The sequence below is a fragment of the Gopherus flavomarginatus genome, chromosome 3 (assembly GCF_025201925.1).
Source record: "Gopherus flavomarginatus isolate rGopFla2 chromosome 3, rGopFla2.mat.asm, whole genome shotgun sequence".
Taxonomy (NCBI): Eukaryota; Metazoa; Chordata; order Testudines; family Testudinidae; genus Gopherus; species Gopherus flavomarginatus.
Window position 1 is genome coordinate 81767168 of NC_066619.1, and position 14420 is coordinate 81781587.

General features: G+C 47.6%; 1 protein-coding gene across 4 annotated transcripts in view; it reads right to left on the minus strand.

The window, feature by feature from the left end:
- The window catches only part of FBN2 (fibrillin 2), a 265113-nt gene that overhangs the window by 101957 nt on the left and 148736 nt on the right, over positions 1–14420 (minus strand). For all 4 annotated transcript variants that reach the window (XM_050945536.1, XM_050945537.1, XM_050945535.1 and 1 more), the window contains one exon: positions 8179–8304. In XM_050945536.1, the coding sequence (XP_050801493.1) occupies positions 8179–8304 (126 nt within the window). The remainder of the gene's footprint in view (positions 1–8178; positions 8305–14420) is intronic.

Sequence of the window (14420 nt, forward strand, 5' to 3'; positions counted from 1 at the left end):
GTGGCTGGACCTGCCGTCTGCTTCCGGGGAGGGAGGGGGTCTAGACACCGTCGCCTCCGGTGGCCTGCGTTCCGCCGCAGGGCGGGGGGTAATGTGTTGTGGACCCTGGGCTTGGCGATACGCCCATGGGGTCCAAAACCCCCACTGTTGAGGCCCTCGTTCCTGTGGTGGAGGGTCCTGAAATAAGGCCGAGTGTCTGTCCTGGCCGAAGGCATAGGCGCTGTCCGCCTGAGAGGACACAGATGGTTCCCTGGAAGGCCACGGAGGCGCTGAGCCTGTTTGATAGGCGTCTCTGTATGCCGACTCCGACGCTCTCCTCGGTGCCGAGGATCGGTGCCGCGACCCGCATCGGTGCCGGGATCGGGACCGGGAACGGTGTGGTAGCCGGTGCCGGGATCCGGAGCGGGATCTGCATCGAGGTCGGTGCCGGGAGCGGGACCGCGACCTTCGATCAGCGCGGTGCCGGGATGGCAGTGGGGACCGGGACCTGCCACCGACGCGGTGCCGGGAGGTCGACCGGGATCGGGACCTACCACCAGCTCGGTGCCGGGAGGTCTACCGCGGAGCCGAACGTTGAGGTGAACAGCTCCTAGAGTCTCGGTGCCGGCGGTAAGAGGAGCCAGACCGGGACCATGCAGATACTGATCGGTGCCGCGAGTGCGACCGGTACCGCCTGGGAGAACGGTGCTGGGACTGCGAGCGGCGCCCCGAGCGCAAGCGTTCATGTCTCCGGGGCGATCGGTGCCGGGACTCTGGGGACAGCGCTCTTAGCATTGGTTTGCCTCTGGAGGTTACCCGTCCTGGGGGTGCCGTCTGAGGCTGCGATGGCTCCGTTAGCGCTATCAAGTCCCGTGCCGAGGCAAAGGTCTCCGGTGTAGATGGGACTAACAGCTCGACCCCTGATCTCAAGGGGGAGCTAGGAGGGGCTGGACTCGACGGACCTTCCGGACCCGGAGTCGACAGCAGCCCTGCAGGCGGTGCCGCGGCCAAGGTAGGTGCCGGGCATTCCACTCGGGCCTGCCTCGATGGTGTTGCAGACGCCGAGGGTCGTGGATCTGCTCCCGGTGCCGGGGATGGTCAATGCCAGGGAGTCTTGCCGGTGCCGGCGCGGTCCGGTGCCGGAGTAGAAGTGACCGGCTGCGCCGCCGGTGCTGGAGTCAGTGCCGCTTCCATTAGGAGAGCGCGGAGTCTTTGATCCCTCTCCTTCTTTGTGCGAGGCTTAAAGGCCTTGCATATACGGCACTTCTCACTTATGTGCGATTCCCCCAGGCACTTGAGGCACGCGTCGTGGGGATCGCTAGTCGGCATCGGCTTCTTGCATGCCGAGCACTGCTTGAAGCCCGGCGAGCCAGGCATGAGCCCGGTGCCGGGCGCCGGGAAGGGCAATGGCCCACCCGCGAACAAGTTAAACAACTATATATAATACACAACTAACTAATATACTATCAAACTATCTATGAACTACTTACAACTATGACTACGAACAGAGTACAGGAGAGCTAGGTACGTGGAGGACAGCAAGCCGCACTCCACAGTTCCAGCAACCGACACGGCGGTAAGAAGGAACTGAGGAGCGGGCGGGCCGGCAGGGGTATATATCTAGTGCCATAGTGGCGCCACTCTAGGGGGCGACCTGCCGGCCCACTGGAGTTGCTAGGGTAAAAAGTTTCCGGCAAACGTGCACGCGCGGCACGTACACCTACCTGGAATGGATATGAGCAATCACTTGAAGAAGAACTATATTTATTCACTGTTCAGAGATACTCTAATTTATAAATATGGTATGGCATATATAGTAAAAATCAGCTATTCTTTAAAATGTGTGATATTGGATATTGAAGAATTCAGAAGATTTAAGCAAAATTTGGTGCTGGTTCTCTGGTTTTTGTTGGCCTTGTGTTAAAAGCTCAAAGTAGTAACATTAAAAACCCCCAAACAAATCCCTAGAATACTTTAATGGAAGTTCATTTACGGTCACATTCAGGGAAAAATTTTCTAATGTGTATCCAAATGGATGGGTCTACCAAAAAGGTACACCAATTGGACCAACAAAATCCACATTTGCATACTGTACTATCTAGATAATTATTACGTATCTTATTTACATAAGTAGGGGTGTGGGTGTGTGCGCGCGTGCGCATGTTTTAAGACACACAGGACGTGTACATTTTTCCAAACTTACCCGATCACCCATTAAAAATAAGCTGCAGTGTTATACACACCACATATGATAAAAATCTCCCAGTAGAGCATGTCAGAATGTCTCACTGTTTTCACAAATCTCTTATGCATTTTTCATCATGCCAAGAAATAGCATACATTTTTTTTAAAGAAAGTTGTTTCTTAATCTAAAGGATTAAATCAATATAAAAATTCATTTTATAGCTAAGCCCCTAAATGGTAATATCTAGCATGGAGGGGAATTTTTAAGTTCAAGTCATGAATACCTGACAAATAGCGTTCATAACAGAAATGTTAACAACATGCTACTGTAAGCCTCTATGATATTGTTCAGGAAGTTTAATGAAAGATTCGTCATCGCCAAGACATCCACATACATATGTACTGATTCCAAGCATATTGGAAATACCCATTTCCTATGTATCTGGCTAGCTGTATAAGCCCAAAGGGCATGGCAAGGGGCTTATCATATCTCTGCACTGAGTTATAGAAATTTCAAGAAAATACATAACAGCATATCCCAAAGTTTGTCACTAACCTATATCTTTATTTATTTTTTTCCAACAAAGCAAAGAAAGTCTGGTTGACTCTTCTGAGCTCATAATACTGATTTAATTTTATTAATTTCTCTTTCCAGTTCTGATTCCTCCCAGATTTACTTTTCTAAACATACATATTGAAACCTGATGGACAAGTCTGTTAGCATTCCAGAACTCTGCCAGTACCAATGTATGATTTAGCAACTGTAGAATAGTGTAAGTACTAAGGGCCTGCTCCTATGCCCATTCAGGTCAATAGAACTTTAGTCACTGAGTTTAGTTAATGGAAAGATTCTCATTTACATCAATGGAAATTAGATTAGACCTTAAGAAACAGTGTATTCTACAGAAAAGAGGGACAGATACAGTGTGGAAGGAAAAACACGAAGACAAATGCATTGTGTAAATAACACAACTCAGACTATGATACAAAGAGCATTGTTGATATGGACAGAAAACCAATATACAGCTCCAAAACAAAATATGTTGCATTAATTTGTCATATGACAGACTAGACCAGGAATTAGGTTTTAATAAGCATTGTCTGGGTTTTTTAATGCTCAACAGGTGAAATGAAGGACTGATGAGGGAAGATGGAAGAGCTAAAAATGACATAGATGAGTTATAAATATATTTTCCATGCAAATCCTTCAAAATAATATAAATTTCCTGTGTAAATTTCCTGTATATGCATCTTAATTTAAACAATTTACAACACAAATGTAAGAACTGGAAATGTAATCCTCATGGTTTCCATGCCCCTTCAAGATGTATAATTTTCTGCTCACACAACTGAGCTAATACACACTCGATTTCATTAAAACCACTGTAGTACATTAAGCAGTTTGCAGCAAGTAAACTTACTTCAGGCATGTATCATGTGGCCCAAATTGCCTAGTCGAATACAAGACTTATGCCATGTAATTTAAACTGACATTTATTGGTTAAACCCTGGCAAAATGAAGTGGTGGACTTAAGGTAAAGTTGTAATATAAGCTGTTTTAAAATCAAAGTCCCTCATATCAGTTCTCACCTCCATCCACCAACTGTAAGCATCACACTGCTTCTTGTAAACATTTCCTACAGATGCTGGAAATAATATTACCAAGCATGGAAAAAAGTCTAAGCCAAACCTACTGTACAAAACTACATAAAGATGCCAATTACACAAACACATCCTGATTTTCTGTGAGCAAACAAATATGGGAAAATCGAAGCACACACTATAAACAAACATATTGGCTAGACTGCATTTTGAGTCATTTCCTTCTTCTTTGCTACATTAACATTCACTATATGCATATCTGAGTTCTTATCAAAGCTCTGATTTTTATATACACATGCTAAAAAAGGAGCACTAAGCCCCATGCTGTAAGTGAAATAGCTTAAAAATATAAACTGAATTAATGCCCAGAATTAATTACTAAAGTGCAACACATAATTCAGTATAAACTACTACCAGCAAATCAGGCAATACAAAAGTTTGAATCCTCCTCCAACAATTCCTCACCCTTACATCCTCTACGTTATCTTCAGCTCCCCTACTCCCCCGAAAAGCAAATTACTGATTCACATCAGCTGCTGCTAATTAAGAGCATAAACAGAACTATAGGTAACATAGAATGAACAGGATTACCAACGTGCTCAACTGGAATCTTTAATGGGAGGTGGAGGGAAATTCCTTGAAGCACGGCAACTGCTCTTAAAGCAAAGGAAAATATGAAGGCCTTGATCCTACAAATCCAAGTGTGATGCAGAGTAGGGAATGCAAGGTGGGTTGCACCATCAAGTCTGAGTGAGCACATAGGTGCAAGTGTGGTTAAACACTAGGCAGAGTACTCTAAAACGACTGAAAAATAAGTCTCGAGAGCTTTTGCTGCTGAGCTCTTACTGTGATAAAAATGGATTGGGTATAGGGCATGGGCATGTCAGAGAACACTTAAGTGTGATGCTCATCAAGCTAATGAGAAAATTAGCAGCACACTTTTCTCTCTAGTCTTACACCTGCTTCTGCGCAGGAGTGACAAAGCAGCTGAGCATTAGTGCTCCCATTAATGCTGCACTCTCCTCCCTGACCTTGAGCTTATTATACGTGTAACACTCTACACATGTCCTGTACAAAATCAAGCTTTAAGGGCCAGATTTTCAAAAGAGCTCAGCTCTTTTCAACCTATATAAATGGCCAGAGTGGATGGGGAGCTAAGCAAACAAATATAAAACTAAGAGTAAGAATATGTATGAAATATATATTCTCTCAAGTTCACTATATCAGAGGAAATATATTTCTATGAAGAAACCCACCCTAAACCTGGTAACAGAAGCTGTAAGCCGGCTTGTTATACCCTCATCAACAGTCCACATCCTCCAAGGCAAGTCAGTACCTCTAATATATCACAATGGAATAATTTTAAGGACAACTTCTCTTGCCTGAGTCCATTGACTTGCCCAGCACAGGTTTATTTTCTTGTTTCCTAGACTTGTCAGGTGGAATTTTTCCTCTTAATTAAGTCCCCACCTCCACTCCCAAAAGAGATGTTGTTTCTAATTCTCTCTCTCTCTCTCTTTGGATATTACATTTTTAAATGTATTCAATGTTTTGAGCTGCTATAACAACATTCTGACTGTCTTACTTCCAAAACGAATGTGAGTTTCTTAGGAGAAATGTACAGAAAGTGCAGATGTAATGGCTATAGCAATAAAACAGTAGAGGCCTCCAAAAAGCACTATAAGCTCACAACTTTGACAGTGGCTGAAAAACTAGGACAATTTAAAATTATTGGAGCACATCACTTTGGACAATCTCTTAGAGAGCCACAGTCATCCATGCTGAGAATTTCTAAAAATTGAAATAAAATCATTACTTTTAAATTATTTAACCTGGTACCTGCCAGAAACCTGATTTCAATTTTTAACTAAATGCATTTTTCACTCTAAGCCAAAAATCCAAAAAGGCAAATCAGCTGGTTTCTACAAAATGCTGTTTAAAAAAAAAATTTCCTTCTTAGAAAATAGTCAAAATGTTGCTCTTCATACTTCAGCCACCAGAACTGCACTAACTCCACTAAAACCATATAAACTCCAGAATCTATTCAAAGTGTATAGTTCTTTGGCTGCCAGTTTCCCCATCTGCGTCCACTGGTCCCGTACCATTTCCAAACAGGGAACTTGCAAGCAGCAGTACGAAGCTCACAGCTGTTGGACAGAGGTGAAGAGGGTGTCATGAAAAAGTTTCAGACTTTTAATTTAAACATGTACTTAATCACAAATCACCCAAGTCCATTACTGTAGTTTGCCAAGCCTTTGCTAATAAATGTCCATTTAAATTGCAAGGTAAAAGTCTTATTTAATACTATATAAGAGTTTGGGGCCTATGAATGCAGATTTTATAGCTTCTCAGTTATGTAAAATGCAGGTTCTCTAATGGAAAAAATGTTCCTTTTCTATCCTTTGAAAAATATTCTCATTTCAAATGGAACAACTTCAGATCTCGCATCCAACTCCTGATACTATCTCTGTTTTTAATACAGCACTCATTACAATAGTATCCAAGCACTGAGGCATATGTATGCAATCAGGACCAAAAGTTGCTTAAAAGACATTAGTTTATGCAAGGATACAAAAGCTACAGAGACTCTTGAGTTGGGAAACTCCCCTCATAGTGTTTGGAATTGTTGCTGTGAGTCTCCACAACCCACCATGATGAGATAGGGAATGGGGCCTAAACTTGTATGGTAGAGTTCTAAAGAGTTTTTATATTTATTTATTTAGATATCAGTCCTATATAAACTCCACATCAAATGGAGCACATTGAAAGCTCTGTGGACCTCAATGGACATTTAAGAACAATAATAATACAGGAAATATAATGTAAAAATTAACGGAAGCAGGGGTGCTACTTCCTCACACCCAGTCTCCTACATCATTAGATCACATCTTTCACATGAGTAGCACAGACTAAAACCACCACCAAGCAACTCCCACCTTCAACTGCCTCTTCTCAGCCCTTCATCAACATCCTGAAAACACATGGGCTTCACAGCATGCCAAGAATGTCAACATATGCAGACTATTTCAGACCTTGAGGGGCAGAGCATTCCAAAGGAAAGGGTCCTTTAAAGAGAATGCTTTGCAAGCAGACTCTATCCTTTACAATGGGGAGAATCAAGATCAAAGGCCTTTTCTGATCATAACTGTGGCAATATGGCCTGGAGAGAGAGGCAGTCTCTCAGATAGGCAGGTCCCAAGACATTTAGGACTTTATGGATCAAATTATTACCTTACACTCCACCTGGAAACAGACAACCAGGCAGTGCAGATTAATGAGCCCTAATAACACATTCTGCCACAAGCAGAATGATGCTTTCTGAACCAGCTAGAACTTCCAGATAGAAACTGATTATCTTCCAGAAGGTCCAGATGGCCTAAAACTGTGTGGCTCTGTGTGTGTCACATTGCATATGAGGCAGGGACAGATCAGGTCCACTGCTCTTCCCCTAATCCAGAAGTATAGGCTAAGGCCTTTCTGCAAGGGTGTGCCATGCCCTACTTCTAGATTGGAGATGAAAATTACATATAATGTTACCACTGACTCATTGATCAGGAAAATCACATTACTATAATAGCTGCATTATGTATTAAACTTAGTATTTCTTTCTGAGCCACAAGGAAGAACAATGTGCTGCTTCCTCTGTAATAACTATGCTTGAACCTGAGTCCCTTAGCTCCCATGAGCCACATGTGTGACATGCTCTGCTCATCACTGCAACTAATTCAAGAATGAAGGGGTTAATAGAAGCAATGAATAATACAACTTCAACTGATTAATTTTTTTTAAATCACAGAGATTTATATTTTTTGATACCTAAAGATCTTCTTTTCTGTGTCAGAGTGTCAGTTTCTTCTGTTGACTAAATGCTGAAATCTAAAAACTTGATCTAACACTGCAGTAAAGACAAGCCATTTCCTTTCAGATAAGCCTAGCTCAATATGCTCCAAAATAACACCTGAGCTGCACAGAATGTTTGGATTAGCAGCATAGATTTGCTGCATCCCAACTGCATTACTAGCATGAGCATCAGCAGAACTCAAGTTTCAACACATACCCTATGACAGGCTAGCTAGCTCAACTTTAAAATGCCTCTTCATCTGAGTGATTTTTGTGTATGCAAGGGAGTCAGGGTAGAGGCAACACTCGAGCTAGACTTTGAGCTAACACTGCAGTGAAGACAAGTCCTAAACTGGATGTCTATCTTTAGCACCTCTTATATAGACCTCCCTAAGCTGGGACAAGTGTTAAATATTAAACAGACATAAGTTAAAGTATATACATGAACGTTAAAAAAAATACCTTTCAAGGAACAATGCATTTGAGAAACTGTAGGATTATTTTAAACTGTACAAAGAACATGAGAAGTCAGTCATAGAGCTAAGGAACAGTGAGAGGTGACCATGCTCTTACCTAAACACACTCGACCTGTTCCATCCAGCGTCAAGCCTTCTGGACACTCACAGTGAAATGATCCTCTGCTGTTAACACAACGTCCATTGGGACAAACACCCGGGAAAACATCACACTCATTTACATCTGATGTGAAATGAAGCACAAAAAGAAGTTGAAGTTCTTAATTTATTAAGGTAGCTCCAGCCTTATTGAGGATTAAAGTTATGTCACGGCAATCAAACTATTTTCAGTTACACAATATTAGGATCTGAAGACTGTTCTTTCTTACACCTGGCTGCCAACTGCCTCCTAGGGGCTATTCCAACATCTATGAATCACCATGGTATAAACACACCCCAGCCACATTTCCTTTTTTGTGGAATGGTCTCTTGCACTGGAAGTGAGGGTGGATAAAGCAACAGAGATTCCACTTATTTAGGGGGAAACCTAAGGGTGCTTAAGTTTCCATCTGCTCTGTACCATCAGAAAAGACAGTTACTCACCTTTGTAACTGTTGTTCTTCGAGATGTGTTGCTCATATCCATTCCAATTAGGTGTGCGCGCGCCGCGTGCACACTCGTCGGAAGATTTTTACCCTAGCAACACTCGGTGGGTCGGCTGGGTCGCCCCCTGGAGTGGCGCCGCTATAGCGCCGGATATATAACCCTGCCAACCCAACGGCCCTTCAGTTCCTTCTTGCCAGCTACTCCAACAGTGAGGAAGGAGGGCAGGTTTGGAATGGATATGAGCAACACATCTCGAAGAACAACAGTTACAAAGGTGAGTAACCGTCTTTTCTTCTTCGAGTGCTTGCTCATATCAATTCCAATTAGGTGATTACCAAGCCTTACCTAGGCGGTGGGGTCGAAGTGAGACGTTGCAGAATGCAAAACTGCTGAGCCAAAGGCTACATCGTCTCTGGACTGCTGAACCAATGCGTAATGTGAGGCAAAACTGTGAATCGATGACCAGGTAGCAGCACGACATATTTCCTGGATGGGGACATGGGCTAGGAAAGCGGCAGATGAGGCTTGCACCCGAGTAGAATGGGCAGTGAGATGGCTAGCCGGAATGTGAGCCAATTCATAGCATGTTCGGATGCAGGATTTTACCCAAGATGAAATTCTTTGGGAAGAGACCGGCATGCCTTTCATCCTGTCTGCCACCGCTATGAAGAGCTGAGGCAAACGTCGGAAGGGTCTGGTCCTCTCAATATAAAAGGTGAGAGCCCTGCGGACATCCAAGGTATGCAGTTGTTGTTCCCGACGCAATGAGTGCGGCTTCAGGAAAAAGACTGGGAGAAAGATGTCTTGATTGACATGAAAGGCAGACATCACCTTAGGGAGGAAAGAGGGGTGCGGTCGCAGCTGTACCTTGTCCTTGTGGAATACCGTATACGGGGGATCCGCTGTCAAAGCCCGAAGCTCCGATACTCGTCTTGCCGAGGTGATAGCGAAAGGAAGGCTGTCTTCCAGGAGAGGTACAGCAGCGAACAGGTGGCCAGAGGCTCAAAAGGGGCACCCATAAGCTTGGCTAGCACCAGGTTTAGATCCCAGGTAGGGGTTGGGCGTCTGACTTGAGGATACAACCGCTCCAATCCCTTAAGGAACCTGGAAACTATGAGGTGAGAAAAGACTGAACTGTCACTTTCTCCCGGGTGGAAGGCGGAAATAGCTGCCAAATGCACTTTTATAGAAGAGACCGCCAGGCCCTGTTCTTTCAGGGACCACAGGTAATCCAGGACAGTGGGGACAGATACCTGTCCGGGGACTAAGTTACTCTGAGTGCACCAGTAGGAGAAACGCTTCTACTTGGCGAGATATGTTGTCCTCGTGGAAGGCTTCCTACTGCCCAAGAGCACCTGTCGTACCAAGGCAGAGCAATGCAACTCAGACTGGCTCAACCACACAGCAGCCACGCCATGAGGAGAAGGGACTGCAGGTCCGGATGGTGAAGCCTGCCGAAGTCCTGCATTATAAGGTCTGGCCAGAGTGGCAGGGAGATCAGGTCTGCCACTGAGAGGTCGAACAACAGGGTGTACCAATGCTGCCTCGGCCATGCTGGAGCAATGAGGATCAGGTGGGCTCTGTCCCTGCAGAGCTTCAGTAGGACTCTGTGGATGAGCGGAAACAGTGGGAAGGCATAAAGTAGGTGCCTCTTCCACGGGATCAGGAATGTGTCTGAGAGGGAGCCCAGGGAGAGTCCTTGGAAGGAGCAGAACACCTGGCATTTCCTGTTCTCTCGAGAGGCAAAGAGGTCTATGTGGGGAAAGCCCCACCTCCGGAAAACAGAATGGATAACGTCCAGGCGTATCAACCACTCGTGAGACAGGAAGGACCTGCTGAGGTGATCTGCCAGAGTGTTCTGGACTCCTGGGAGAAAAGACGCTACCAAATCGATAGAATGGGCTATGCAAAAGTCCCAGAGGCGAATGGCTTCTTGACGAAGGAGGGAGGAGCGTGCTCCGCCCTGCTTGTTTATGTAAAACATGGCCGTTGTGTTGTCCGTGAACACTGATACACAACGGCCTTGTAGATGGTCCCGAAACACCTGGCATGCTAGACGGACTGCTCTCAGCTCCCTCACGTTGATGTGCAGGGCCAGCTCTTGGGGCAACCAGAGACCTTGAGTGTGAAGGCTCCCAAGGTGGGCACCCCAACCCAGAGATGACACGTCTGTGATTAGGGCCACTGAGGGTTGCAGTGGGTGGAAAGGCATCCCTGCGCAAGGCAAACCAGAGAAGGGTCTAACCACCAAGTGAGGGAGTCGAGAGCCTTCCTGGGGATAGTGAGCACCGAATCCAGACTGTCTCTGTGTGGACAGTATATTGAAGCAAGCCAGGTTTGGAAGGGACGGAGACGTAGTCTCGCGTACTTGGTCACGAAGGTGCAGGAGGCCATGTGATCTACTAGGCCGAGGCAAGTGCACACTGACGTTGTCGGAAAGGATTGAAGACTTCGAATTATCGAAGCCATCGTTTGAAAATATGAGGGAGGGAGGCAGGCTCTGGCCAGATTCGAGTTGAGAACAGCTCCGATGAAGTCTATTCTCTGCGTTGGTGTCAGAGTAGACTTTTCTGTGTTGATCATGAGACCTAGGCTCCCGAAAAGGTCTCTGACGATGCACAGGTGCTGCAATACTTGTGACTGGGAAGTCCCTCGAATAAGCCAATCGTTGAGATATGGGTAGATGTGTACTCGACAACGCCAGAGGGAGGCAGCTACTACAGCCATGCATTGGTGAAGACCCTTGGAGCTGAAGAAAGGCCAAAGGGAAGTACCGCGAACTGAAAGTGTTGGTGGTTGACCACAAAACGGAGGTGCCGTCTGTGTAGTGGATAAATGGCGATGTGGAAACAAGCATCCTTCATATTGAGGGCAGCATACCAGTCTCTCGGATCCAGGGATGGGATGATGGTCCCCAGGGATACCATGCGGAACTTCAGCTTTATCAGGAATTTGCTGAGTTCTTGCAGGTCTAGGATCAGTCGTAGACCTCTCTTTGCCTTGGGAATTAAGAAGTAGCGGGAATAGAATCCCTTGCCCTTCATGTCTTCTGGCACCTCCTCTATGGCTCCCAGTTTTAGGAGCGCCTGGACCTCTTGTAAGAGGACTTGCTCGTGAGAGGGGTCCCTGAAGAGGGACAGGTAGGCAGGGTGGAAGGGGGGGGTTGAAACAAACTGGAGGTGGTATCCTGCTTCCACCGTGCGGAGGACCCAACGATCTGAGGTTAGCTGGGACCAGGCATGGAGGAAATGGGAAAGGTGGTTGAAAAAGGAGGGAGAAGGATCCGGTAGGATAACTGGTGGGCCGTCCTCGAGCATCCCATCAAAAGTTTTGCTTGGGCCCCGTTGGTGGTTTAGGAGGCACTTGTCTTTGGGTTCCTTGAGGACCAGACTGCCTCCGCCGATTCCCCCTGCCACGCCTTCTGGTAGCATCCTGATGCGGCCTAGACTGGTTGTAAGGGCAGTGTGGCTGGGGCCGGAAGGACCTTCGTTGGGTCACTGGCGTGTGCATACCCAACGAACGCATTATGACCCGGTTGTCTTTTAGACTTTGCAACCTGGGGTTGGTTCTGTCTGAGAAAAGGCCCTGGCCCTCGAAGGGTGAATCTTGAATGGTCTATTGCAATTCAGGGGGAAGGCCTGAAGCCTGGAGCCTACAGATACACCTCATCGTCACTCCGGATGCCAGAGTTCTGGCAACCGAGTCCGCTGTGTCCAGAGAGACCTGGAGGGAGGTTCTTGCTACCTTTTTACCCTCTTCAAGCAGGGCCGTAAACTCTGGACGAGACTCCTGGGGAAGAAGCTCCGTAAACTTCCCCACGGACACCCACGTATTAAAGTTATACTGACTTACGAGGGCTTGTTGGTTTGCCACCCTAAGTTGGAGGCCCCCAGCCAAGTATATTTTGTGGCTTAGGAGGTCCATGCGTCTAGCCTCCTTCGCCTTAGGAGCTGATGCTTGCTGGCCATGACGCTCCTGTTCGTTCACCGATTGGACAACCAGAGAGCAGGGAGGTGGGTGGGTGTAGAGATATTCGTACCCCTTTGAGGGGACCATATATATTCTCTCTACTCCCCTAGCTGTAGGTGGAATTGAAGCTGGGGATTGCCAAATGGTGTCCGCATTGGCTTGTATAGTGCGGATGAATGGGAGAGCCACTCTAGTGGGTGCATCAGCCGATAAGATGTCCATGACTGGGTCCTCTATTTCAGTGACCTCCTCCATCTGCAAGTTCATATTCTGGGCCACCCACCTCAAGAGGTCTTGATGGGCTCTGAGATCAATTGGTGGAGGGCCTGAGGAGGATGTTCCTGCTACCGCCTCATCAGGTGAGGAGAAGGAGGAGAGGCCCGGGACCAATGGGTCCTGAGGTGTGTTGTGCCCTTGAGGGGCATCATCTGCATCAGGTGGAACCTCGGTGACTGCAGAGAGAATTGGAGCCTCATCCATGCCCTTAGGGGGAGGGCGGCTCACTGTCCCCTCTGGTACCCGGTGTTCTGACAGGGCCGAGCGTTGAGCCACTGATGGGGCACCTTGGGCCTGGCGGTATGCCCATGGTGTCCAGAATAACCAGTGATGAGGCCCTTGTTCGTGGCTTTGTCCCGGCGGATATTGGCTGGGAACATCAGATTCCCCCTCCTGATGGTAGGATGCACTGCCAGCCTGAGACGATACTGATGCGTGTCTCGAAGGCCACGATGGTGCCGAGAAACCCTGGGAGGGCACCACTGTTCTTGATGCTCGATCCCGGGGCGGTCCCGGGAAGCGGTACCAGGAGCTATGGAGGTTCCGCGAGCGGGACCGGGACCTTCTACCGTACCGGTGCCAGGAGGTCAACCGGGATCTCGAGTGCCTTCGCCTGGAGTGACTGCAGAATACACGGTACGAGTATCTGTCCGTGAACAAGATGTTGAATGTCACTGCGAGTGTGACTGGTACCGCGATGGAGAGCGGTGCCGGGACTGCGAGCGGCGCCGGGAGTGGGAACGATATGATCGAGACCGTCTGCGAGACCGTGATCTGGAATGACGTCTCTCCGGTGGACCGACGGAAGGAGGCCTTATGAAGGCCGGCTTGCCGATGGATTGAACAACCCGCACCAGCGGTGCAGGGGGTTGAGGACATATCGGCTCCGTCATAGCAATGAGCTCCCTTGCCATAGAGAAGGTCTCCGACGTAGAAGGGAGAACAAGCTCAACCACAGCCGGAGCCAGGGAGCTGTCTGGCACCGGACTCAACGGCCCTTGTGGGACCGGAATCGATGGTGCCGCGCCAGGTGGAGCTGCAATCTGCGGTGCCGGCTTCAACAGTGCTGCAGCAGATGACGGTGCTCAACGAACTGTCTTAGACGAGTGCTCCTTCTGAGAGGCCGGAGTCGGAGCACTATGTCGTTTCCCAGTCGGGGAAAAGGAGTAGTGCCAAGGAGTCGGTGCCGGTAGAGGTCGGTGCCGGGATTCCTTCTCGGTACTGGAGTGATCCGGTGCCGAAGGGGAGCTCCTTACCGAGGCAGTCTGTTGGGCGCTCGGTACCGATGTTGCAGGACTAAGTACCGACTCCATGAGGAGCTGCTTCAATCGAAAGTCCCGCTCCTTCTTCGTCCTTGGTTTAAATGACTTGCAAATGCAGCACTTGTCAACAAGGTGGGATTCCTCTAGGCACTTAAGGCAGGAGTCGTGGGGACCCCTACTGGCATCGGCTTCTGGCACGCCGAGCACAGTTTGAATCCCGGTGCCTTGGGCATGGACCCGCATGGGA